Source organism: Rhinichthys klamathensis, unplaced genomic scaffold (genome assembly GCF_029890125.1).
Source record: "Rhinichthys klamathensis goyatoka isolate OS25496 unplaced genomic scaffold, OSU_Roscu_1.1 h1tg000221l_1, whole genome shotgun sequence".
NCBI lineage: Eukaryota > Metazoa > Chordata > Actinopteri > Cypriniformes > Leuciscidae > Rhinichthys > Rhinichthys klamathensis.
The window spans coordinates 229,616-257,279 of NW_026606745.1; the positions used below are offsets into that span (position 1 = coordinate 229,616).

Sequence of the window (27,664 nt, forward strand, 5' to 3'; positions counted from 1 at the left end):
ATTTGATCAATTTCTATTTTAATCTTGAAAGTTACATATTTTGCAGTCCAATTTTTTTTAAACTGTGCATATCTTATGTGCATCTAAGGACACAAAAAATCTGAAGTTGTACTAAATAGAGATTTTTACTTGGACTCCATGGGTTCCATTTTAAGTTAAGCTGAGCTGAGCATTAACATGACATAATAGTCAGGAGGAACTTTCTTTGTTTAGCAGAACCTTCCAATAAATTGGCTAACCTTGTGTATAGTCATTGAGCAAATTTAATAGATTGTAGGCATTACTTCTAGCAAAATATATAAATATCTAAATTGAAATAATCAGTCTAATGGTGACTTGAAACTTAACACAAATAAATATAATTAAAAACACACAGAGCTAATACATCTATTAAGTTCACATTCTTTAACCAAAAACACAAATTATTCAAGTGCAAGGGATTTTGAGTGACGCTCAGAAGTCACCAAACATGGTGGACAGGGTGCTGTCCCTAGTTTGGGCAAGGCCAATCTGGGCGTAACGGGAGATCACCCTAGCACTTTAAGTCAGATTTCTTTGATGAAAATTTCGATGATAGTTTGTATTTTGTGTGTAAACAAGCACGAAAATAAATAAATAGATACAAAAAAGCAAAAGTTTCATTAAGTTTTTTGAGTGCGCTAAATAGACATGCAATCCCAATCTCATGAACAAATGTAACTATTTTCTTAGTTTTTGATTTTGTATGAAATCAAGAGTTTGATTTTTAGTTTTAAAAAGTAAGCATTCTTAAGTAAAAAAAAAAAAAAAAAGTAGAGGGGCCAAAGACAATTTTGGTTTCTGACAGAAATTCCTTTTTTATTGACATTTTCACTGATCTCAGTCAAAGAGAAAATAATAGGAACTGATTCTTGTATCAGAATGGCACCTTTTGATGTTTTGTTTTAATAATCAGGATAATTCGAATAGATTCTGTACATTTCTAAATACATAACTCATTGAATATCTCCACCTGGACCGCCTTCTGAATAATTTAGTGAAAGAAATGCTACTTATGTGTAAATGACTAGCAGATTAATTTTGCAGAGGGCAACACTTTGACCATTCCATTGTCTGTAAACAATCTGTGTGGCCATGTTTCCTGTACTGTAAAGTGTTACAGGACAATCATTAACAGTATTTCTGTTTCCCTGTCTCTGGAGGTAAGGAGGCTGGCGGAGTACTGGTAACCTCCCTTGTTTTTCCAGCAAGCTGAGATAGAATGTCCCAGAGAAGCTGCCAGTGGGATATGGGTGGATCCAAAGGATAAAACTGGAAAGGGAGGGAGGTTACCTTTTGTTGTGTAGCAGTAAGCCGTGGTATGACACAGGACATCTCCAGGCAAACAATGCGCTAAGGCCATGTATTGTGTTTGAGTGACGGACAATATCAAGTCTTGGGTCAAGTGTTGGTTGTATACAGTGGTTTCACAATTAATGGTGTGATAAGTTTGTAATGGAAGGCTTAATTATGAAGACACTCTTTAAAATAAAGGTTCCAAAAAGGGGTTTCACTGACTATAGGTATATGCATGAAATTACCTTGTCTGAAAACAAAAACAAATTCTGATGTCTGTTTTGTCTAATACTTTGGGATTACACTTTGGGATACTCATTTAGTCTCTTTTTGGATGTTGTTGTTGCAGGGACTGTGAAATGATGCATTATGGGTCTTGGTTGTTCATTTGGGGGGTTGATCAAAAGGGTTAGAGTTAGAGTCTCCAACCACCACATGTTTCCTGTCCTGGTCATTTCTGCTGGGAGTCGAAGCACCTAAAACACTTCCCCTCTGAGCAGGGGATCAGGAAAAAGAAAGCACTTCCTATCTTTTGGACTCGTGCTAACAGTAGGCATGGAAAAGCCCTCAAAGGGAACTCTTTGTGTTGGTTTGTTTGATATATAGGAAAGAGCAAAACATTCAAAAAAGAATGAATGATGGATATAAATGGATGGAGTAGAATGTATAATTTATTACTATAAGTTTATGTAATATTGCAAGAAATAGCATACGATGGGTTATAAATCTAAAGGTTCAACAAACAAACAAAAAGACAGACAGACAGACAAACATACATTTATTTCTTTGATATTCATTTTTTTTCTACCACAGTTTAATAAATAAAGCTATAAGTAAGCTTGTTTGTCTGTAAACATTGTTTATTTGAGCTTTATTTATGAGTTTTTGGGGGGAACTATTTGTTTTTGCAACCAATGAAAGATGGTGAGTCTTTCGGAAACCAGTTTGAAACAACCAAACCATTTTCACTCGGTGAAACAAAAGGTGCAGAAACACACACTTCAGTTTCAAATGTATTCAAAATCTCCTTTTAGTTTTAAGATTCTGATCGGTGTAAGTTTAAAAAAATACAAACGTTCTTCTTTCTCTCTCTCTCTTTTTTTTTTTTTTTTTTTTTTTTAAACTTTTTTTTAACCATGATGCCATAATTGAATAATCTATTGCCTACTACATCCCAATGGGCCTGGTCAAGGTGTGCCAGTTCCTGCTCTGTCATCAGCACTGGTTACTGGAAAAGAAAACACAAGGAAAGCCATGAAAAATGAAGCTATTCAGACAACCAGAACAAGACAATAAAGAGTGAGAGAGCAATATGGTTTACGCAATCTAACCATATTAGCACTTTACATCCCTATTGAATCATATAAATGCACAATAATACCTACCATGTTTATGTGCTCTAATAAAAATGGCTTATTCAGGGTTTTTGGAGAAAGCAGAATTCTGAAATGTCATATAAATGCGGTTTTGGGGATTAAGAGAAAGTGGTTTAACATGTGGCTCATGCGACCATGTAAACATAGTTTTTGGAGAGTGTGCATGTGCATGCCAGAGTTAGGGTTATATCTGTGTGTGTTGAATCAATACGGGATGCAATTTGTCATAGGACGTGAAATCGAAGATCGAAGAGAGAAAACGAAGATCGTCCATGTTCAACTCCCGTCGTGGTACGGACCAGTTCTCGAGACCGGTGACGGGGAGAGAAAGCTGCGTACTGGCAGCAGTGCTGTGTGTGGCACCTAAACTGCGGTGAAAAACAGGGGGCCCATGTACAGTATGTCTTCAAACAAAACAGCAAAGTCAATAATATACATTTGAATGGCTGAGTTTAAAAAGAGAACAAAAAGAGAAGAAAGCTGTCACTGTTTTCCCTGGTTTTTATGTGTTCTGTGTTAAGCCCCGTTCACAATTCACGCGACTTTTTGTCGCTGCAAGTCGCCAGGCGCTGGCAATGAGGTCGCTAGTGGGCGTTCCCACTACTGGTTGACTAGTATGACATCCAAAAGACAGCGAATCAGCTTTCTTGCCATCCATCACTGCAGGCCCAGCGGCTGAGGAGAAGGATCACGTGCGCTCCACTCCTATTGGTTGTCGCTCGCGAAAATCGCTCTTCATTTGCATAAAGTTAAAAATTTCTCAACTTTGTCGCGTCGCTAGACACGCCCCATCTAGTCGCCAACGGTCGCTGTCGCCGGAAGTCGCCCGGTCACCATTGAAATGAATGGTATCGCGTTGCTTGGTCTTGTGTAGTGTGAACGGGGCTTTAGTGGTAAACTGTGCATGTTTCACTTAAGTTGTCCTCTAGGCGACATGGAGTTAAATGGTGGCTTACCAATATGTCAGAATGTCTACTATCAAATTATAAGAAAGTACCTATAGCAGGTGTCCAATCCTGCTCATAGAGGGCCACTGTTTTGCAGAGTTCCGCTCCACTAAACACACCTGAACCAGCTGATCAAGGTCTTTTAGGCATACAAGAAACTTCCAGGCAGGTGTGTTGAGGCAAGTTGGAGCTAAACTCTACAGGACCGAGTTTGGACATCTCGGCTCTCATAGTGCCATAGTAATATGCCGTGAGTGGTCCAGTGACACAACTTGACCCATATTAAGGGATAAAATGTGTAATAATTAGAAATGGTAATAATTAGAAATTGTTTTGAAATATTATGGATTCACATCCTGTGATCCTAAAGAGGACAGGGCAGTGGTATGGAGAATGAATGTATGGATGCATTCCATACTGTAAAGGAAAGGTTTTGTGAGAAATGGGGTTGGTTGGCGTGTGTGTGTGTGTTTGGGGAACACAAAGCGGAAGATGCAGAAGAGGCCATAGAGAAATGGGTGGAGAAGCAGCATGGATGGATGGGCAGGGGGACAAAAGAATGAAAAGAGGAGAGTGTCGGAAGGGATCTTAATAGGGTCCAGTCCAGCACTGTGTACAGTGAGGAAGAGTCGGGAGGGGGCAAACACTGCACACATCCTCAGATAGGAAACACAACCTTTTCCATGATCATCCTGCGTCAAATATGTCAGAGGTTTTGGTTTGTTCTCTTTCTCACACACACACACACACACACACACACACACACACACACACACACACACACACACACACACACACACACACACACACACACACACACACACACACACACACACACACACACACACTTATTGACTGAACACACATATAGTTAATGGCTCAAGTGGGGGATGAGGTTTCCTTGCATTGCTGGCAAACTGTCCAAACAAACAGACAGACGCATATTGTCTAGTCTGGTTATTGCTTTACTTCCTGTTATAAATTACAACCTCATTAAATGGAAAATATAATGAGACACACACACACACACACACACACACACACACACACACACACACACACACAGGTGTAATACATATGAAGTATTGGTGACCAATTTTTTTAAAATCACAAATACTATTATTTATTGGATGGACCATGAAAGTACACGTGCAGCAAAATAAGACTGGGATTGTACATCAATTGTCAAGTTGTGTCACTGGACCACTCATATCATATTTATAATGGCACTATGCTATAGATTATTTTCAGAGGTGGACAGTAACAAAGTACATTTACTGTACTTAAGTACACTTTTTGAGTATCTGTACTTTACTTGAGTATTATGTTTTCTGGAAACTTTTTACTTTAACTTCACTAAATTTGAAAGACAAATATCGTACTTTTTACTCCACTCCATTTCTGTCAAGGTCCTTGAGTAGAAAGTTGTAACGTCAGTCAGGGGATGATTTTGGTTGCATTTTGTTTGGAAATGAAAGTCGGGTTGACGTATTGACGTCAGAGCCCGATGTCGGGTTGACGTCAGAACCTGTCTGATGTTGGTTTCTGATGTCAACCCGATTTTCATTTTCAACTACAATACAACATCTGTCCAACGTTGGAGATTAACATCAATCTGACGTTGGATTCTTTCTGACATCAACATGATTTTCATTTTCAACGTTGGGTTTCAATTTTGTCATTGTTTTGGAGCATACTAGCTCATAGATAACAGTAAGGCTAACATATTCATACTAAAAGCCAAAAAACTTTAAATAGGGCACTATTTGAGGGAACAGCCATTTGGGTGTACGAAACCATTGTGGACATTATTGAGTGCACTTATTCAATCTTCAATCACTGGAACTTTGTTCTAGAAACAAATTTGATATTGATATGAGGGTAGGTAGGCAGGCATAGATTCAGAGGCATAAGGTAGGCCTACTGTAAGTATTACATGCAACACTGCAACAATAATAAAACAATGCATTGACATTTGCTATACTTAAGTAGGCTACTTTTAAAAACGAGTTCTTCTGTACTTTTACTTAAGTAAAAATCGGTCTTTACAACTTTTACTTGTAACGGAGTAATAGTTGACCAGTAGTATCTATACTTTCACTCAAGTAAGGAAGTTGTGTACTTTGTCCACCTCTGATTATTTACTTATATTGATAGTAGACATCCTGACATATGCACTATACATCCTCAGAAAATTGCATAGGCCTATTTTAATACACTTGAGATGTCGGTTTGTCTTTGAGTATTTTAGCAGTGATTTTCTAGGATCACACGACAAATGTGCTCCCTTTTCAAATGTATGGGGGTAGATGATGGGTTTCTGAGAGTACTGACAAAATATATTTTGCCTGCTGCCCTCTTGTGTTCATAATGTAGAACTGCAAATTGTAGTCGCCTACTCGTACGGGCCACGATATTATTTTTCCCAGTAGGGGAAGGTACCGCCTTTTTCGCCTCTGATTGGCTAGAAGGGCTCTCCTCCGATTGGTTTGATTTGGCCGTGAAACCTCATCTCTTCAGATGAGAAGTTACACATACACACACACAAACTCTAAACCTACCCATCACACACACATTAACCCAATAGCACCCTTAAACCTACCCATCACACACACACTAACTCAAATCAAATAACTAACAGGAGAGCCCTTCAAGCCAATCAGAGGCGTAAAAGGGGAAAACCATCCTAGGGGAAAAAATATCGCGTACGGGCCCGATTCGGTGACCCAGAGAGTAGGCTAAACATAGACAAAAAAAAATAGCCTTTTAAAATAGATTAAACGAAACGTGCTTTCTCTGTCATGGTATTAAATAGCCCTAGATTTAGTCTAGTCCAGAGTTTAATAAAGGGCTCTCAAGTTTTGAAGACATGATTCACTATCAGTATCAAGGTGTTCTGACTCTTTTTCTCCAGTTTTCTGATCCACAGTGGAACATATCATCAACGAAAGCTTGTGCTAATAAACATTCATTTTCATATATTTAAGATTATGAAAAGATTTTGTATACAGAGAGCTATGCAGTAATGTTTCTTCTAAGTGGGTTTAAATAATGCCAGATGTTCTGGAACATTACCTGACCATAGAGCGTGGCGTGGGGTCTATCAGCAAATTTCAGTCAGTGGAACCTAAAATATCCAGTATTTGTTTCCTTCGGAACAATTACACGAGAGGAAAGGAAGTATGGTGCTGCTGCGATGCATACAATAGCAATAGTTAATATTATATGGTTTTTGTTAGCACTATGTTTTATAGTAGCCTTTTGCCTTTATACGTTTTCGTTAAAACTGCCTAACAGGCTCGAGGACGTGTTTCAGGATGTAATCCGATATGGAAAAACTAAGGAACACATCAAGCGCCCAAGCAGGCAGCTCGTTTTTGACGTATCAAAGAGGTGATTTTGGATTAATTAAAGTTCGGTATATTCCCCAGATATCATGGTTTGAGCACGCAAAGACGATTGTGCAGGAAACATTTTCTCTGATATTTTCTTCAGGTGTTTCGTTCATTTTTATGCGGTGTCTGTCATGTGGAATGGGCTGCTTCTTCTATTCTCCATACGTTCTGTCGTCATGAGTGAGACACTCCCTGATTGGCTGATTGACGTGCTTTGTTGTTTGACTGGCAGACCAAAAGATGCTTGGAACGGTACTTCAAATTGCAAAGAAATATATCTTTTTCACTTTATCTTACTTTTTTTTTTTAAAAACATGGTGACCAGCATGTTACTATATTAAAACCGTAATAATGTAGTAACCAACTATGCCATTAAAAACATTAAATACAATCAGAGAAAAATTCTGAAAGCTCATTGTGTACACTTTATAAGGGAGACCAATATTTTTAATATTATTTATTTCTCACGAATATCTATTTAATTTGATCTGTTATTTTCCATTTACCATTCAATGAATATTCACATGCTTTATTGTGTGTGATTTTCAGAGTTACATTTGTCCATTCTGCTTTTACAAGTGCTACTATGGGTCCATTCCTTTAGACGGCTATTGGAGTGCCTGTTTGTCAGCGTATTCTCTAATGGTGTGATCCATATACTCCAGTACGCATTTGGTTTGTCCTACTATGTCCTACTTGGACTAACTGTCCTGTGTTTAAATGCCTCTTTGCCACAACCAGGTTAGTACAGTGTCCTATTTAAGATTCTATCAACACTTTTTTTGTTTTGTTTTTTAAGTAAAATGCAACTTTAAATGGCAAATCCAAACCTAATTCATGTTAAATTGACAAAAAAAATATTTTAATATTTTAGAATATAGCAGCCCAGATTTATCTGGATATTTCCCTGAACTTTACTATTTGTGTCTCTCTGCAATGTCAGGGGCTGTTCCTCTCTTTAAACAGCTCACATGGTATCATGGGATCGGGACTCTTCTTTTCATTGGGGCATCACTCCTCCAGCACTGGTCCCTCTCACTGCTGGCCAAGATGAGGACTGACAACTCGGGTAGGAAGCCGCTGGAGTTTGTTTAAATTATTCTTAAATTATATATATATAGTTTTTTTGGTTTGTTTGTTTTTTTACAAAAATTAAATATTTGTTCTCTCTATGCAATACAGGTAAAGTAGAGACTCTGGCCCACAAGATGCCATGTGGGGGCTGGTTTGAGCTGGTCTCTTGTCCGCATTACCTGGCTGAGCTTCTGATTTATGTTGCTATGAGTGTTTGTTGTGCCTGCAGTTCATTAACCTGGTGGCTGGTGGTACTGTATGTACTCTATAACCAGGCACTGGCTGCACAGCTCTGCCATGATTACTACAGGAGCAAGTTTGAGACATATCCACGTCAACGCAAAGCTTTTATACCCTTTGTCCTGTGATTTATGCATTTTATATGAAAATATGAACCTAATGAATAAATAAACTATTAGCTAAATGAAAATAAGCTGATCTCAGTTGCTCTCTCTAAAAATTGGAACAGCTGATACATGGTTCATGCATGTTTAATGTGTAAGAAAAATGCAGGGCAACATGAGCGAAATGGACCGTTGTCCTGACAGACTGACCTCAGGAGGTGATTGACAACAGCTATCAGCAAATTACTTCAAATGAAAGTGGATCCTACCCTAAGAACAAGAGAGTCCATTACATTTTTTTTCTGCCTAATTCTTGTTATTGATAAATCGATGACATTCACGTTATTTTCATTTGAACGAGAAAACATAAGCAAATACAGAAAGGTTAACAATTATAAAATATCAATGATTAAGCACCAGTGGTAAATATGGTCAAATAAAATGGATATTTACATGTATTTGAAGATTTTACTAGTTTATGATTCAGTTTATGCATTAGATTAAATAATCTTGAGGTCAGTATTGCGAAACAACGTATAACATGTTTATGTACCCACCATTGCTTTTCGTTTCTATTTACACCGATTTTGTGAATATCGTCCATCATATATTATGTTGAACTTCGTGTGAAAAGATGGCATTTACACTTAAAATAATAGTATCCACTGCTTGTCTACTCAGCTGCTAGTAAATACATTTCAGCAAATTCGTGTAACAATGAGAAGCCAAACTCATGTCTATAAATTATTTGTGTCTTTTGAGAAGAGTTTCTAATCTCATACCGGTATTTTCCTTTTACATTGCAACTCTACCTAACTTGAAGGTGTTTCTTCATCATACGTTATTAAGACTGACGGACGTTTCAACCAATAGTCTACCTCAATTTTAGTGACGTATGCCTCTCCTGTACACGTTTATCTCCCAACTGACCAATCACGGTCTTTTTCCACGCAACAGATTTGTCTTAGCCTGTGGTGTCAGTCTTTCGGCGAAGATGATGACCACGGTGGGCTAGCCAGATTGTAACGACAAAACGCTAATGTTTATAAATTGGCGGTTTTATTAGCTTAATTTGCAGAGTATTAACACAACATAAACATCATTAGCCATCCCTTAAGATGCCTCTCCGGGCCGGCGAGCGGCATGGCGGTGGCAGGTTTAAATGCTTCCTTGTTCTACTGAACGTCGTGTTGTTTTCAGCCCGAGTTATAGCAACTCAAGAAGAGAATAAAGTCATTAACGAGCAGCAGCCCGCGGAGGTGCGTAAGAACACATTTTCCTTTTTGCTAGGAAACATACATAAGAAAGATTATTAAAACTATATAAATGTGTCCAAGTCAATGAGGAGTGGTGCTAAAACTAGCTTGGTAACGTTAAAGAGGGAAGTGTCATTCAAGGGAAACTAACGTTATACTTTGACTAAATAATGGTTAACCGATTTGTTCACTTGGTTATTAGGCTGGAATAAACGGATGAATGTAATTTTGTCAAGCAGGGATCATCCAGGATATTCTGCTGTAGATAATGTGGGTTTTTATATTTTGGTATATAACGTTACATGTAATTTATAACCATAAAATACTTCAGTTTCTTAATCTACTCTTCTGCTATTTATGTAGCTAAAGTGTTGGAGCCCAAGGAGTTTGCCCACCCTTCTCAAATATGAAGTGCAGGACTAGTTACATTTTATCAGTCAGAGGGCTCATTGTGGCATTGAAATTAAGCTTTTTCTCTGAGGGTATCAGAGCAGATCAAATTAAAGAACCCAGTTGCATTGATATGTAACGTTAGTAAGTATAACGATACCCTCATGTCACGATTCGATACATATCAGATACTGAACTCACGATACGATATTATTGCGATACTCCAAGACATATGGTAAAAGGTTAATACAAATTTAACTGTTAATTCAAATGCTAAATTTGGTATTACATTGGGGGTGGAAATAAATAGGCTTGGACTTGGTGCTGGTAACCCAATGCACAAGACAATAGTGACACCAGAATACAAATATTCATGATTCTGAATCTGAAAACAGAATTATTTTAGACGAATATGTTTGCACTCTATCACTGATATATTTAAAATAATGTAGGGCACTTTTTACTGGTAACATAAGACATTTGGCATTATCTGGACCCACAAATATTCCTCCATTGCATTATTATACATTATTATATTCATTATACATAGTAGTTTAATGTACTACTGACACTAAAACTCTGTAAACTAATTTTTTTCACGCACAGTAATTTTCATTTTGGGTGTACTATACTCGATGCATATCGTCACTATCCACGATACATATTGTTGCATTTTTGTGATATATTGTGACTAAATATATTGTTACATCCCTATTAGTAAGTGTTTTTTTAGTTATGTTGCTGCTGTTAACATGTTAAAGGGATAGTTCACCCAAAAATGAAAATTAGCCCATGATTTACTCACCCTGAAGCCATCCTAGGTGTATATGACATTATAATCGGAGTTAGGCTATATTAAAAAATGTCCTGGCACTTCCAAGCTTGATAATGAGAGTGAGTGGCTGTTTGACTTTGGAAGTACATTAAAGCGCATCTATTCATGATTAAAGTGCTCGACACGTTTTTTGAACGTCTGGGTTAATAAAGGTCTACTGAAGTGAAGCGATGTGTTCGTGTAAGAAAAATATCCATATTTAAAAGTTTATCGACTAAAATAACTAGCTTCCGGCAGACCGCCGTATGCAAGTCGACTTGCGCCAAAAGAGTAACTCCAGAGTCCGTCTAACGGAGAGCCTTGGCACTTCCTATTAGCCCCATTGTGTATCATATTGGTTGCAGTTCCATTAGAATTCCACTGGAGGTGATCGCGGGCGAGTGTAGAATGAATGGGAGTCTATGGAGCTAAACGGCTAAATGTATCTCTTTCTCCTGCTTGTTGTTGAATCAACATAGATTTTATTGTTGATTCCGCAAGTTCAATATAGATTATAGGCCAAAAGTCGAATGAACGAGTACTTATGTCCTTTCGATTTCTTACAGGTTGGGCCGTTGTTGGCCGGAACACGCTAGCATTCTGCTATTAAGTGACGTCATCACATTTTTGAATGGATTTTTAGAACAGATAAGTGAACTTAAAAATGCAATTTTCAGCTGAGTGTAGTATCTTAGCCCTCCCTTTTGAATGCAACTTTCAAATTATATTTGACAAAAATTACATCCTGAGAAAAGTGGATTTCTGGGGGTGAAACCCCATAGACTCCCATTCATTCTGCACTTGCCTGCGAGCGCCCCCGCATGGACAGAGACGTGTTACTGCAGCCAGTCCAGAAACCGGAAATAACCAGACACTGCCAATTCTCTTCAATTAGACATTCTCTGGTAACTCTTGAACTTGACGCACGCAGTTGCCCAGTCCTGTTTTTTTTTAACCGCGAGAGGCGTCAATTACCGTCATTACATTGTGCGTCAAGTGCCTTTAAGGTTACGTTTGCACGACAACGATATGCTTAAAACGGAGAAGTTTTTCCTTTGAGTTTTCCGCATACAGACGACACCATTGTCAAAACGATGCCCATTCACACGGATCCGCAAAAACGACTAAAAATGCTGTATTCTGCTGCCAGGCCATTAGATGGCGATGAAACACTATAGACTGAACACGTAATACGCATGCGCATGACGACGCCATCGTCTTCAGAGATTCCCGTTTTCAGCCACCCAAAACGCCGTTGTTGTGTAAACCAACGGCCAAAACGCATAAAAGGTTTCACGTTTTTAGTTGAAAACGGTGTCGTGTAAGTCAGTGGATAGCCTAAATCAGTGATTCTCCACCAGGGGACCCGGGGGCCCTCTGGGGTGTCTTGACAAACTTTCATGGAGGCTTTCATATCATGACATAATATTTTTTTTTCTTTATTTGTTTTATTACAAAACAAGAAACTGAGGTACATGTAAGCTACAAAATATGGTCTTCCTATATGGTCTCGAACGAAGGGGGGGCCTTGGAGTCAAAAAGGTTGTGATCTACCGATTTAAATGATAGGAGTATCAAAATGAGTTTCATTTGCAGCACACATACAAAAAATAAGTTATTTTTCAGCTCTACAATATTTTTCTTCAGGCACTGTTTTGAAGAATAAGCACTCATGCTACTAGTTTACAAAATCTCTAGAACTGCTCTCCTGAACAGTTCCATCTTGTACCCCCATAGTTTTCATACTCTTATTCTCGCTTTTTTTTTCTAATATTGAAATACTTAATTGTATCTCTAAATGTTGTTAGATTTTCTGTTGCTCCATATTATGTAGAAATGATGTTGCTTAGACAGTTGTTACTATTAATTGACCTAACATTTGAATCATAATTTCTGTCCTGCTGCAGAAGGCAACCACCGGTCACGTTCCCGGCCCGGCAGTGAGCATCAATGAACCCAATAAGGGAAACCTGGGCTTTATTCATGCCTTTGTGGCAGCCATCTCAGTCATCATCGTGTCTGAACTGGGAGACAAGACATTCTTCATCGCAGCAATCATGGCTATGCGCTACAATCGCCTCACTGTTTTGGTGGGCGCCATGTTGGCTTTGGGACTCATGACGTGTCTGTCAGGTAGGTGAAATACAGTTGTTCTAAAGGACTTTTTTTTTAAATCATCTACAAATGTTGAAAGACTTTTAGTGTCACATGACTTTAGAGTGGGGAAAAACGTTTTTGTGTATTACATATGTTGAATAATCTGTTATCTGACATAAAATTTAACTTAGCAAGTTTTAACCAGTCAAATACCCACACCTCCTTAACTTTTGGCCTGTCCCACCTCAAGAGGCCTTGACCTTCTCAATTGTATCCAGCAATTTAAATGATACATTAGTATCATAATTGTGACATAATCTATTGAATATATCAGTAATTGAAAAATTCCATTTGGTCTAAAAAGCCAAACTAGATAATCTCTGAGTGACAGCTTAATTTAAGTAAACTTTGCAATCATGTTACCCAATATGACACAATCATTTCTTATTTGAATTTTTTGTTTAATTTTAATGTGTATGGAATAGGGATAGAACATAAAAATAAAAAAAAAATCAATTTAGATGTCCCAAATGTTGTCAATTTCACTCTAGCTTTATTTGAGCCTTTGAGTTTTTTTTTCTTTTTCTTTTTTTTCTTTGCTCTATTGTCACATTTTTTAAAAAAAATTCTGGATTCCTATTAGGGATGCACCAATGTATCGACCAATAATCGGTATTGGCCTTTTAAGCAATTGTTTTCACTATCGGCTGATTGTTTAAAAACAGCGTATGATCAGGGCCGATTATACCCTGTCAATCAAAAGAGGCTGAAAACTGATCAGGCTACATCTCATACTGTGTGTGAAGAAAATGTCTTGTGTTGAATTTAGAGCTGTCTACCTGAAATAATAGCAACGTTAAAGCAGGCTCTATTTGACCCTACGAATCACCTGTTGTTCAAGTCAGGGTTGGCAGGTCCACGGTTTTTCCCTACACCGCAAACAGCTTTGTTACTTCTGATAAAAAAAGTCTCAACTTTCAAATTCTGTAAGTTTTATCACTAAAGTAAAAAAAATAAATGGTGTTTTGACGCTCTTAAATGTGACTTGACGGATAATAAACGAATGCACATCAGAAGGAACGTTGAAAGATACAGTTGAGTACAACTTACCGAAATGTAGCATGTATCATGTAGTCGCTCAATCAGTGTTTCAACCACGGAAAGACATCAATAAAACAGCTTGAGAACAATGTCACTGAATGTTGCATTTTCCTCAAGAAAGTTATCCAATGTTCACAGTTCTTTAGCTTTAAAAAAAAAAAACACTAGAGAGGAGCTTATTTACTGATATGATATATGTATGATTGAATAAATTTGTCATGAAGACAAGTGTTTATGAAAACTACCTTATGTGCAACTGAGGTGTATACAATTAATTATTTGAATGTATTATATTTGAAAATAAATAGCAGTTGAATGTAATAGTTTTGGCTCTGATGTTCATTTTAACCTCTAATATTATATTAGTAATGTACCAAATGAGAGGGTTCCCTGTATAGTTTACAGCATTTATTGGGAGATTTATTTTCCTCAAGAAAATCAAACTATCGTTATTGGTAGATCATTCTGAATAATCGGCTATCGAATCGGCGGAAAGTTTTGAATCGGTGCTTCTTTAATTCCTATTCTTCTTGTCTTTCATATCTTTCTCATATAGCTTAGCAGTGCAGTAGTGTCAGTAAAAGTCTTGTGAGATATTATTTACAGGATATCATTCATAATGATATTCATCCATCCAAAACAATATCATCATGCCATACTGATCTAACAGATTTCTAATGACAGACTTTTTGTCTAGCCAGCTTTATCAGTGTCTTATATAATTAAATATTATATCTTAAAGGTTTTACAGAGAATAGCGCATAATTCAGCACATAGGCCTCTGCTTTTTTATATGCTTAATGTCTAATGCATTAAAAGAGTGTTGATCTACCGTGTGTCTTTTATAAAATCCTCTCAATGCATGAATGTCCTATTTTTCTGTTTGTCTTCCCATTAGTCCTGTTTGGTTATGCCACCACCATTATCCCACGGATCTACACCTACTACATTTCAACAGCGCTGTTTGCCATCTTTGGGTTGAGGATGCTGAGGGAGGGACTGAGGATGAGTGCTGATGAAGGGCAAGAGGAGCTGGAGGAGGTCCAGGCTGAGATAAAGAAAAAAGATGAGGAGGTAACAGCTTTGTAACTGAAGTGTATTTGTCCGCAGGTATGGCTATATATAACACACCACCTGAATATTTGAAGAATCTTATCTGAACTCTGATTGACTGATTGACCTCTCCTCCCTCAGCTTCAGCGCTATAAGCTGGCAAACGGCACACCCGACGTGGAAGCGGGGTCGACGGCGACCTTGTTGCCTCAGAGGAAGTGGCACAGTGTAATCTCACCCATATTCGTTCAGGCACTCACCCTCACCTTCCTCGCCGAATGGGGTGACCGCTCTCAGCTTGCAACCATTGTTCTGGCTGCAAGAGAGGTATTGTACAGAGTCCAAAATTAGATCTCTATTCTAAATACTTAAAGCCCATGAAAATGTATTGTGCATGAATTAAAAATATATTGCATGAACACTTTTTGTTATACTGGTTGAAACTTTCTTCACATCCTGATAGCAATCAATAATAGAACTGGTCTAAATATTAAAACATGTACACAATATATATACGATATATATTGTAACATACACATACCGCTTCGCGTCGTGCCTAACAACGCCCTCCAGCCGTTACTTATTCACGATACAGCACTTGCCTCGAGTACCTTATTGCTTTTATAAAACGGTTGCCACACAATAAAAATATTAAAGCCGAAAAATATGTATCTATGCAACTTTCATGAAGTAAAATCACTAAAAGCCTGCCTTCCGCTGGAAAAAATAGTCCCGGAACGTGAACAGCAACAGAAGTTACATATATTATTTCGCCAATAGATGGCGGCAAAGACTGTCTTTATGAGTGAGTGAGTGAGTGAGTCTGTAGAGAAGGCTTTTGAAAGGACTCGAACTTGTGATCACGGAGAAGACAGACGCAACTGACAGATGACTAACGTTATGCACGGAAAACCCCATGACTGTTAAAAGGACAAAATATGCAGCGGACATTCAAACGCATTTTTTTATTATGAATATAGGACTGACCTGAAGGAAAATGCTACGTCTACTGTAAATGCAGGTACACTCGCTTACTCGATCTCTCACAATGCTCTGCTCTAGCTTTAAATGAACAATATCAATGAGATGAAACATCTGTTTAAGTTGCTAAGAGTGGTTGCTAGGGGTGTTGTGTAGTGATACATAGAACCGTTGGGTGAAGCGGTCATAGCCGTGTTTTATCGTGAATAAAGCACAGCTATTGACCAATCAGAATCAAGGATTGGAACTAACCGTTTTATAATAATATATATTACAATTTACCAATCTCATAAATCTCATCTCCTTTAATAGCTCAGTAAAGTCCTGTAGGATTACTAATAATCCAGCACTTTGTATTGCTCATTATTAGCTTTAGAGATGTCACCTGTGAATAACTGGCTGGTTTTGTGCTCCAGAATCCATTTGGAGTAGCAGTTGGGGGAACATTGGGACACTGTCTGTGCACAGGACTGGCTGTTATCGGTGGAAGGATGGTGGCTCAGAAGATCTCTGTCAGAACCGGTGAGATTGAGTCATTTACTACAGTACTTAATGTTCTGTAGGTTTACATGAGCAATGATCTATATCCAGATTTATTTGCTGATATTTCCTTTTGTTATGTCTACAGTTACAATCATTGGTGGGATCGTTTTTCTCGCCTTCGCGTTCTCCGCCCTCTTTATCAAGCCCGATTCTGGATTCTGATGGAACTCTTGGTTTCATTTTGTACATAGTCACCACACAACAACACCGAAGAAGTGGAACAGAGAGAGACTACGCAAAGACTGCGGATGGCTTGCTTGTTTATTTTTTTTTTTTTTAGTGAATCTCTTTTGTGTGAGTGAGTGAGTGAATGAAAACCAATTTACTGCTCATGTCTTAATGAGCATTTTGTTGTTTTTTTGCTTAATTCCTCCTTGCTTTTCTTTCAACCAGACATTATTCTGTTTTTAGGTGATCCTTATATTTCTCCAGTATGCCACCTTACAGTTTACTTGAACTTGCCAGATGTTTGTCGTTGCACAAAGTAACATTTTAAATAACACATAATGAATCTTGATTCTATATTGTTTTACCTCTGTTTGAGTAGTGCATTATGGATAAATGCTGGCCTGGGTCCAGTCTATTTTATTTAAGTTCAATCTTACTTGACTACAACAGCTGTAAAACTACAACCAGATCAAGACGAGCACCGCCACCCTTCCCTATGACATCTTGTGTCATCTACACACGTCTCAGTGGATAAGAGCCTCAGCAATATGACAGTCATGATTCCCTCATCAATGACAAACTACAGTTCTAAATTGAACACTGAAGTATTCTTTAGGAACTGCCTGGAGTGTAAACTGCCTGTTGATGAGTTGTCCTTGTATTCTTTCATACCATATTACCAAAGGCTTGAAATGTAGTATGAAATGATGTGGGTTCTGATTACATCATCACATGTGGCCTTTAAACCCAGTCATGGTAATTTCTGGTCATCATTGTGCACTCATAAATGCATTGGTGATCACTCCTCCCACTGGTCATGGAGTGTTAAGAACAGTCATGTTGTCACAGACTCCCCTGGAAGAGGCACAGCAAATAGTTTGCAGTCTCTTTGTCAAGGAATTGTAACTATAATTTCAAAAGTCTGCCCTTTTCCTCAGACGTTTTTATTTACCGTATTCTAGTATGGAGCACAGATATTGATATTTTGTCATGGTTGAAGAATATGTTCAGTCAAGGAGGAGATAGGGTTTTTTTCTTTCTTTTTTTGTAACATTTTCAGGGTGACTTTGTCAATATTTGACAGGGGCTAAAAAGTGTGCTGAACTTTAGAGGAACTACAAAAATGTTATTCCTGTAAATATTAAATTAAAAGGTCAGTGTCAGTCTTTCAGATGTGTTTTTTTTTTTTTTTTTTTACAATATGAACACTGTTAAACCAAGGAGCAGATGTAATAACCTACAAGGTTCTAAAGTAAATTTTTCTAAGATGTTAAATGTGCTCTCAAATAGTTTTTGGACAATTAAGTCACAATTCTTTGCATTAGATGGAAAATACCAAACCATGTGGCATCTGCAAACAAATGATAATTGAGGTTTTCTCAGAACTAAAGTAGCTTTTTTGAGCCCCCTTTTTAATTATAAATTTTTTGTGGCCATCAAGTTTACACAGGTTTACTAGCAGAATAACCACCGGCGTAGTTCCATCCCATAAACATGTTCCAATTTTGACAAGCAGAAAGTGAGTTTGTCTTAATTTTGAACAATATATCTATTGTATCTATGTCTATAAAATATCAATATATCTATTATGCTTCATACGTCAAAATCTAAGAAACGTAAATGTTTTGACTGAAAAGTATGCTTGTGCTATGTTTCCACAAATACCTCGTTTTGATGCCATATAATGCAGATACAGATGTTAAATTGTGGCTTAAGTGTCGAAAAAAGTTTTGGGAACAATGTAAATATGTATTATATTCAAATCTTAAAGCTGCAGTCTGTAGTTTTTCCTCTTAGTCGCCATCTCTGTTCGAAATCGAAATTCTGACCAACTAAGCAGGAAAAAAGCATTGCAGTAAATCGCGCTAATTAAATCTAACGATCGCTTATCATATCATACCGTGCAAATTATACTTTGTTCTCAAATTGTTAGTTCAACATTAGCATTGCGTGACTACATTTAATGCCCTTCTGATATTTATCCTTGTTTTTTATTTATTCCCGCATGGGATTGGTTGCAGTCTCTTTTTTCCTGTAGCCAGTCCGAAGTCTTTTGCATTTTACAATGGGTGAATCTCTAGTTGTCACTGGTGATTGTCGTTTGAACCGCCATCAAATTGATAAGTTTAATTATATCAAGTGCTGTGAGAAAAGGCTATAAATCTCCTCCTCCAACATCCTCACACGCAATATAGCCTACTAGCCGAGACTCCTCCTTTATGTGTACAGATGTGACGTAATGACGCGAAGACATGTTCGAATTTCCCGCGGAAATCCACCAGTACTACTGGAATTAAAAACATTATTACTAGCTTACCGGTTTGAATCGAGCTAAGGCAAGCAGATAGTTTTGAACACTGGCTGGTTATGTACTGGTTAAAATTTATTTTGGATAATTTTTAACCCAAAAAAGTTACGGACTGCAGCTTAAAGGAAAATGGACATTTTCTTAGTTCAGTCAGTGGTCAAAATATCCTTGAATTTCACTTACTATTGTCCATGAATTTAAACACGAGACAATAATAGCAATAGGCTCTATGCACGATCGCTTCCGTGTTTTGTCTCAGCCCGCCCAGTTCCATCCGGTGCTGCGTCGCAAGCCGTTTTTGCATTAGGTGGAGATAATGGCAAATTACACTCGCTGTTTAGAAGAACTTCCAACGGTTAACGTGAAAGATGTTAACAATATTGTGAGGCAGTTAGCTCTCACACATAAGAGTAAGAAAGAGAAGGGCATTAAATTATATATTTCGAGCTACATCGACAACTTTGAGGGTGAGTAATCCGACTAGCGAATCAGTTTCTAAAATTGTTGTCTCATTTCTGAGAAAATGAATTTTATTAAAGTTTGGCCGCTAGTATACTTCGCTATAGAACGCGCTATGCGGAGGTAAAGACACTGGCTGAGATTCTACCGAAAATACGTCAGCAGCGTTCGTGCATAGAGCCTATTATGGTTTACTGACCCTTTAATACAATTCACACACACAAAAAAAAACTGAAAAAAAAATACTAGTAAATCAAATCGTTTTGTCAAGACTAGAAAAGGTTTTGATCATAAATTATTAAACCTGACGATGCCCAAAAGGGGAGGAGCCCGATAAAAGAATAATAGTACCGTTTCTATGGCAACGTCCAATTTCAAAACGGGTTTCACAGGCTGACTTCATAAGCTTTCGAAAGATTTATCATTTGTTAACATTAGATCAGGTGAAGTAAGGGATATATTTGTTTTAAACATGCAGTGGCAATAACAGTTAACAGATTAATGACTTGGTCCTTTTTATACCCTAATCAGGCAACGTGACTCAGGAGACAACTCATAAAATCTAAAATATATAAAAATTAAAAAAAAAATCTTTTGGATATGTTTTAAGTCCAGGTGATATAAAAAATGACATGAACTTATTTTTTGCTTAGCATTTTCCACTCTTGCCTGTTTAAGGGTTAAAGGAAAATGGATATTTTCTTAGTTCAGTCAGTAGTCAAAATATCCTTGAATTTCACTTACTATTGTCCATGAATTTAAACACACAATATAATAACAATTATGGTTTACTGACCCTTTAATACAATTCACACACACACAAAACTAGTAAATACTAGTAAATCGTATCATTTGCAAATAACAAACCACAATGCAAAATTATGACTTTACAAAAACCCATTACAAACATAAAATAAATATCAGAACATCAACATATGATAGATAAAACTCCATCCATCCATCTATGTTTTTCCGCTTATCCGGGGCCAGGTCGCGGGGGCAGCAGTCTAAGCAGAGATGCCCAGACTTCCCTCTCCCTAGACACTTCCTCCAGCTCTTCCGGGGGGACACCGAGGCGTTCTCAGGCCAGCCGGGAGACATAGTCCCTCCAGCGTGTCCTAGGTCTTTCCCGGGGTCTCCTCTGGGGTCTCTTCCTCAAGGCGTCTTGGAGGCATCCGGAACAGATGCCCGAGCCACCTCAGCTGACCCCTCTCGATGTGGAGGAGCAGCGGCTCTACACTGAGCTCCTCCCGAGTGACCGAGCTTCTCACCCTATCTCTAAGGGATCGCCCAGCCACCCTGCGGAGAAAGCTCATTTCGGCCGCCTGTATCCGGGATCTTGTCCTTTCGGTCATGACCCAAAGCTCATGACCATAGGTGAGAGTAGGAACATAGTTTGACCGGTAAATTGAGAGCTTCGCCTTGCAGCTCAGCTCCTTCTTCACCACGACAGACCGGTACATTGACCGCATTACTGCAGAAGCTCTCCCGTTCCATCCTTCCCTCACTCGTGAACAAAACCTCAAGATACTTAAACTCCTCCCCTTGAGGCAGGAACTCTCCACCAACCTGAAGTGGGCAAGCCACCCTTTTCCGACTGAGGACCATAGCATCGGATTTGGAGGTGCTGATTCTCATCCCAGCCGCTTCACACTCGGCTGCAAACCGTCCCAGTGCATGCTGAAGGTCCTGGTCTGAAGGGGCCAACACGACAACATCATCCGCAAAGAGCAGAGACGAAATCGTGTGGTCCCCAAACCTGACACCCTGGCTGTGCCTAGAAATTCTGTCCATAAAAATTATGAACAGAACCGGCGACAAAGGGCAGCCCTGCCAGAGTCCAACATGCACCGGGAAGAAGTCTGACTTACTGCCGGCAATGCGAACCAAGCTCCTGCTTCGGTCGTACAGGGACCGGACAGCCCTTAGCAAAGGAGATGATATTTAGATAGATAAAACTATTTAACAAAAATTTTTTTTACATTTTCTGATTTACTATCTTCACAAACTATTAAATATAGGCTACTGTATACAGTCATTTTTTAATATGTTTGTTCAACGTTAGTTCAGTTAGTTGGAGACACCCACTAAATGCTACAAAAAGTCAACGAAAGAAAATTCCCCCTAGAGCCTGCGAGAGCAAGATGACTCACTGATTGATAACATGGTCACAGACACAGGTATGGAAGCATCTATGGACAAGGAGAGCACATCACATGAGACATTCACGATGGCAGCAAAAAGCATGCTCCAGGTGTGCATTTGTGGTTGGGAGAAAATAACATCAGAGAAGGGCTTGAGGATCCACCAAGGGAGAAAAAGGAGCTTGAGAGAACAGAGACAAGGGCCTCACATTGACCAGTATTTCTTACGAGGCAACCGGTCATATTGGTTGCGTGAAGCACACCGACGGGACCCAAACCGAAGTTCGCAGAGCATCAGCACCCCTGTTACTAGAGAGAGCTACAAGCACAGAAATGCTGGTTTAGGAGCCCACACAACCACAAAAACCTCCAAGGAGAAAAAGATTGAAGGCCGCAAACCTGGTGTGAAATGTCCCAAAATGGTCACCAAAAAAGAATGGGAAACATTCAATTGTAACCTAACTGAAATCTTTGAGCAACAAGTAGGCACGGCAGTGTAAGAACTTGAAAGGATGGGCACCAGCCAAGTCTAGTACGCAACAAGAGATCTGAGGCGAGTCAAAGAGAGGAGACAGATTAAAAACAGTCTCTGACGCTGAGCGAGAAGGTCTCATGCCACTCCAAGTAGATATTAAGATCCGGCTGGCGACTTTGCAAAGGGCAGAGAACTTGAGGAAACTGTGCAAGAAGAAACCTTGCACAGGTTTCTTCTTAGAACAACACTATAAAGATGTTTATAGATGTTTCTATAAAGACCCTTTCAAGTTCGTCAAAGACCTTTTTGAAAAGGAAAAAAGCAGAACTTTGAAAACATCAAGACAGGAATTGGAGAAACCTGGGAAACGTCCACCATGACACAAAAAGGCATGAGCAGATAGTCATCCCACCTGATATCCTGCCAATCCAACCACCGGAATTCAACCTGGACACTAGCCCTCCTAAATGGAAAAAGGCAGAAAACACGGTCCGACGAGCAAGAGCAGCATCTGCTCCAGGGCCTAACTGAGTACCATAAGAACGCACCGGATGTCCTACACTTTCTGTGGCGGCATATACCCATGGCTTGGCAGAGGGCTGGCGGCGTGCTAACTCCAAAAGAAAAGGGTGCATCAGACATCAGCCAATTCCAGCCAATTTGCCTTCTCAACGTCGAGGGGAATTTTTTTTTTAGTATAGTAGCACACTGTACGCCTACCTGAAAAAAAAAACCAAGTACATCGACACATCTGTACAGAAAGCAGGAATTCCAGGATTCTCTGGCTGCTTGGAGCATACAAGCATGATCTGGCACCAGATCCAAGCAGCCAAGAAGGACAAGAGAGACCTACATGTGGTTTTTCTTAACCTGGCAGGGCCCGATTTGGCTCAGTTCCCCATAATCTACTCTGGGAATCTTTCAAATTCTTCCACGTACCAGAATGTATCACAACACTGGAAACTGAAGCTCTGGTGCCTACAGTTTGGACTCCTCCCCAGACAATATGGCTACTCACCGTATATGAAGTCCCATTAACAGCTGAGAAGAAGATGGAACGAACAATCACTTCATACGCAAAAAAATTGGCTCGGTGTCCCACGATGTTTCACTAACATCAGCCTCTACGACATAGGGGTCCTGGAACTACCTCTTACTAGTCTAACCGAGGAATACAAGTGTTCTAAAGAAAGACAACAGTTTACACTGAAGGATTCCAGAGACAAGACCATCAGTACTGCTGCACCTCCCCTAGTAACTGGGCGGAAATGGACACCATCCGATGCAGTGCAGCAAGCTGCATCAGCACTGAAGCTCAAAGACATTGTGGGGCAGATCTGGCAGGTAAGAGGTTTTGGCCTAAAAGCAAAGGCTACAACATCAGACCGGAGAACACTGGTGGTCGAGGAGGTGCTGTAGGGATACTCGGGATACTCCTATCAGCTCTGATACAGGGAATATAATTTTAATAACGAATCATGAAACATGATCAGGAATCACCTACAAATTATAAAATTACCCGTAAGGGAAAAAGTTGCCAATGTTCTGTATGAACGACTGAATGCAACGAACAATTGTACTATCAATAATCAATCACAATGAAGTATAATTAAATATTAATATGTCAATTGTCTAAAATAGATCGATTCTAAGGACAATTCCCCATGGGATTAAGTTTAGTACCGACTAATCTGTTTTGTCCAGCAAATTGATCATCCGATCTTTATAACCCATGAAAAATTATCCCTCTGATAGACTTTCAGGAGACGCTATTCCTCTGGCCACGAGGATTAACTTTCCTGTTCTATAAAGATTATATTTAAGAATCAACAAATTTTAAAGCGTTGTAGCTTGATCGCAACATTAAAGGGACTTTGAAATGCGCACGAGACAGTCAATCAAATGAATATAATGTATTTAATAAAGGAAAACTACGTAGGTGAAAATAAAGTTACACGGAATACATGTATATACAACCGATTAGCAACAAATAATGAAAGAAAATGATTAATGCTTAATGATTAATGCAATCTTAATGCTCTGAAAGCTCGATAAAACGAATACTTGCATATGGTTCTCTTGTGTTGCTGATTAAGGAAAGCGCGTGTGGTGTGGTGTGTCGTTCCGTCGGAGCGTCACGTGGTCTGCGGATGGGTCTGGAGCGCGCACTTCAACGAAGGTTTAAAGGTCCTTGACGTAAAGTTACCAAAGAAATAATTCAGGCTAAGTTCATTACTCGTCTGTGGAAATGAACAAAGTAGAATACGAAAAGGAAAAACAAAACTTAACAAAAGGAAACAAAAAGACTAAGACTAAAAGGAAAGGACAAACTGGAGACGTCCAACACAGGAAGAGAGCCGAAGAAGAGAGCCGAAGAAGAGAGAGTGAGAAGATGCTCGGACCGTCATCTTTAAGGAAAACAGTCCACACCTCTTTCGGGGCAACCTGCCCAATGACATTCAACAAAACCTTGGCGGGAAGGATTTCCTTTGTCTTGTCAGGACGGTCATTTGCATGTTTTATGACCGCGTCAGAATTTGGTCAGAATCACTCCAAAGATGGTACCACATAGTAAAATACATTTTACTATAACCTAATACATACAGTATATTCAGCTAAGGCAAACCGATAGGTTCGCGACTGGAAATGCTGGCAGACATCGACCAACAGCTAATCTTTCCACCTGAGATTTTTGTAAATGTCTCTTTACTATCACTAATTGGGCTTATTTCTTTGCATTTTAGGTTTTCACTTTGAGTGTAATTGTTCAGTTGATTTTTTTAATTTTAATTATTTATACATATGGGGATGTTTTATGTGATACAGCCTTGTTAAGGTGTTTGTGTGTGGGGTGGGGTTACTGCACTGTAACGGCAGAACTTTCGGGAACGTTTACAAACCTGTTATAGTACATTCATACATAGATTCATAAGTGGTACCCACAATTTAGCAAATTGTGAATTTAGTAATTTAGCATCATAAACTCGGCACAGTTGGACCACTGTGATTCGGGGGTAGGCTCAAGCCTCAAGGCCGCAAGTAATCTTGATTGCGGATGTGATTATTGCTTTTATACAAGTTCAATAAACAAGAAGTTAATATTAAATAACTTACATTTTAAATATGGGGTTACTTCGGCTGTTTTCCCAACACAAAAATTGTTTCAAACGAAGCCAAAGCAGCATCAACGGTCGTCTCGAGGAACACGCAGTGGCGGACAGTGTGAAGCAACTCGAGAATGAATCAATAATGTTTTTGAACGAATTGGTTGAGTTGATTCATTGGCAAGAGAATCTCTCGTCATCACCTTCTGGGGTAACAATGTGACCTGCAAGAAAAGAGCAGACATGGGGACTTGTGACTTGGTGACTTGGACTCGAGTCGACTCGAGTCGCTATTTTTATGACTTGTGACTTGACTTGACATAAAATGAAATACTTGAGACTTGACTCGGACTTGGAAGTTAAAGACTCGGGACTTGACTTGACTTGAGACACGATGACTTGAATGACTTGAGTGTTAATCACATCATGTTTTCAGTTTGAATATAAAATATATATAATTTTTTTTTTTTTTTAAGTTGATCACGACACTATCATCAGTCATACCCTCTCGTACCTTACGCACACCACGCCCACTTAGATCAGATATCACATCAAAATGTCGGCCGGAGGGCTACCGAGGGTCATTGCTTTCGGCTTCAAGAATTATTCACACGATGGCAAAAGACGAACAGCGCTTTGCAAGACATACAACATTAACATTGCGGACAGCCAGACGACAACCTCCAATTTCGTCCGTCATTTGAAGAGCCATTCTGCCCAGTAAGTGCTTGTCAATTTGTTAATGTTAGTTGGTAGGCTAGTTAGCTAATGTAATAGCTAAAGTAGCCATTAACCCTTTCAGAAGTAAGTTTAAACTATTCTAACTGATCCCCCAGCGTGAGTTTTTCTAGGCGACCGTTATTTAGAACCTGTCACTCACTTTAATGTTTCATGGTGACGCGTCATTGCTTGTCACGTGACACAGCGCAACCACAACACAGCGCTGAATGAATGATCTGCTTTTATGTAATTTTTCCTGTTTTATTCAAAATGTATTAGCTATAACATGCAACACTGATATTCCGATTGTCAAATATGTGCAAGTGGATGTGTTTTGTTGTTTAAACACCTTTATAATGATCGCGTTAGTTGAGCTATATGTGCGAATGGGCGGTGCCATGTTAACTTCTCACGAAATACATGAAAGTAAGTGACCGGTGAACTGGGAGAAGAATAGGGTAAAATGTAAAGCTACTTACACAATGTGTATCTGATATGAATAAAACGTGCGTCTTATTATAATGGAAAGGATTATTATTGACGCTTCCATAGATATCAGTGTATATTTTACAAACTACAAATATATTTTTTGCTAGTAGTTATGTGTATTTAAATGTCTGAAACCTAAAATAAAAATGATGTGGTTGAAAACACTGAACAGTTGTGATATATGACAGCACTGAAAGCGTATGTCTCTGGCTCAGCGCCAGCCAACGCGTTTGAATTCATTGATAAATAACTTACACGAAGCAGAATAGTGGGTCATATGTCTAATGCTTTTTGAAAACTTAAAAGGGTCATATAATGTCATTTTTGTACAAGCTAATATGATTCTTTAGGGTCTAAATTAAAAGTTTGTAATATACTTTAATTAAAAATTCTCATTAGTATTGTAAGAAAACACTTATTTTACTTGGTCAAAAACAGCTCTGTTTTCAGCACGCCGTTTCAGTGCATATGACTTTAAATGATAATGAGCTTTGCTCACCCCGCCTCTCTGTTCTTTGCATACTCCGTTTGTAACACAATAACCATAACGCGTTGTTCAGTATAAACATGGGATTATGAATTATATTGAGAACGTCATACATAGAAAACATGCCGTAATGTACCCTGAGTGTAAACCTTAGACGCATTCATTGTGAAGCGTGCAGCTAGCGATTTGCAAAGATTAATATATTAATATAAAGTTTAATAAAACGTTACACTCACTTCCGTTCTTCTGGAGATTCAGCAGGAACACGAATAGCTGGTACCGATCTTTTTTCATGAGCAGCTTCTTAGCAAATCCAGCTTTATACTGACCCTCGTTTATAAAGCAGTCTGGTGTGTGAAATGATTCGCGCAAACATGAGAGCATTGACGTTGCTCGTGGGGAATATTCCCTTCGAAAACAAACTCAGCCACTGCGTCTTCAGCGGTTCGGATTTAGGAACATTAAAATGACTGCTGTGTTCGTTATTACACCCAAGAACAGAACACCACAATCGCTTAGACGCCATTCTGCTCATAGACAGTGCTCCAGCATATCAACAATGACCGCGCCGGTCCGCGCCGTGCAGACTATGATTGACAGCTGGCTCACGTGCGAGGGCGGGTCT

General features: G+C 38.9%; 2 protein-coding genes across 3 annotated transcripts; both read left to right on the forward strand.

The window, feature by feature from the left end:
• Positions 1–6,795: 6,795 nt before the first annotated feature.
• srd5a3 (steroid 5 alpha-reductase 3) lies at positions 6,796–8,581 on the forward strand. 2 transcript variants are annotated; one of them, XM_056264421.1, is made up of 5 exons: positions 6,796–7,030; positions 7,133–7,284; positions 7,582–7,773; positions 7,976–8,101; positions 8,215–8,566. In XM_056264421.1, exons 1-5 carry the CDS (start codon positions 6,834–6,836, stop codon positions 8,472–8,474), a joined length of 927 nt encoding a protein of 308 aa, XP_056120396.1. In that variant the 5' UTR covers positions 6,796–6,833; the 3' UTR covers positions 8,475–8,566. The 2 variants fall into 2 exon arrangements, with proteins under 2 accessions (XP_056120396.1, XP_056120397.1); XM_056264422.1 differs by lacking the exons at positions 6,796–7,030; positions 7,133–7,284 and having other exon boundaries at positions 7,621–7,773; positions 7,999–8,101; positions 8,215–8,581.
• Positions 8,582–9,405: 824 nt separating this feature from the next.
• Positions 9,406–17,273, forward strand: tmem165 (transmembrane protein 165). Its single transcript, XM_056264423.1, has 6 exons — positions 9,406–9,709; positions 12,818–13,043; positions 15,007–15,182; positions 15,303–15,488; positions 16,559–16,664; positions 16,771–17,273. The coding sequence occupies exons 1-6, from the start codon at positions 9,569–9,571 to the stop codon at positions 16,845–16,847; spliced, it is 912 nt and encodes a 303-aa protein (XP_056120398.1). The 5' UTR covers positions 9,406–9,568; the 3' UTR covers positions 16,848–17,273.
• The last annotated feature ends 10,391 nt before the right edge of the window (positions 17,274–27,664 follow it).

Bases quoted from the DNA above. Each gene is read 5' to 3' on its own strand.
- srd5a3 (XM_056264421.1), top strand. From the start codon at position 6,834: ATGCATACAATAGCAATAGTTAATATTATATGGTTTTTGTTAGCACTA. The intron at 7,031-7,132 runs GTGATTTTGGAT...TATTTTCTTCAG, and splicing joins GTTTTTGACGTATCAAAGAG to GTGTTTCGTTCATTTTTATG. The intron at 8,102-8,214 runs GTAGGAAGCCGC...TATGCAATACAG, and splicing joins GATGAGGACTGACAACTCGG to GTAAAGTAGAGACTCTGGCC.
- tmem165 (XM_056264423.1), top strand. From the start codon at position 9,569: ATGCCTCTCCGGGCCGGCGAGCGGCATGGCGGTGGCAGGTTTAAATGC. The intron at 9,710-12,817 runs GTGCGTAAGAAC...GTCCTGCTGCAG, and splicing joins ACGAGCAGCAGCCCGCGGAG to AAGGCAACCACCGGTCACGT. The intron at 13,044-15,006 runs GTAGGTGAAATA...TCTTCCCATTAG, and splicing joins ACTCATGACGTGTCTGTCAG to TCCTGTTTGGTTATGCCACC.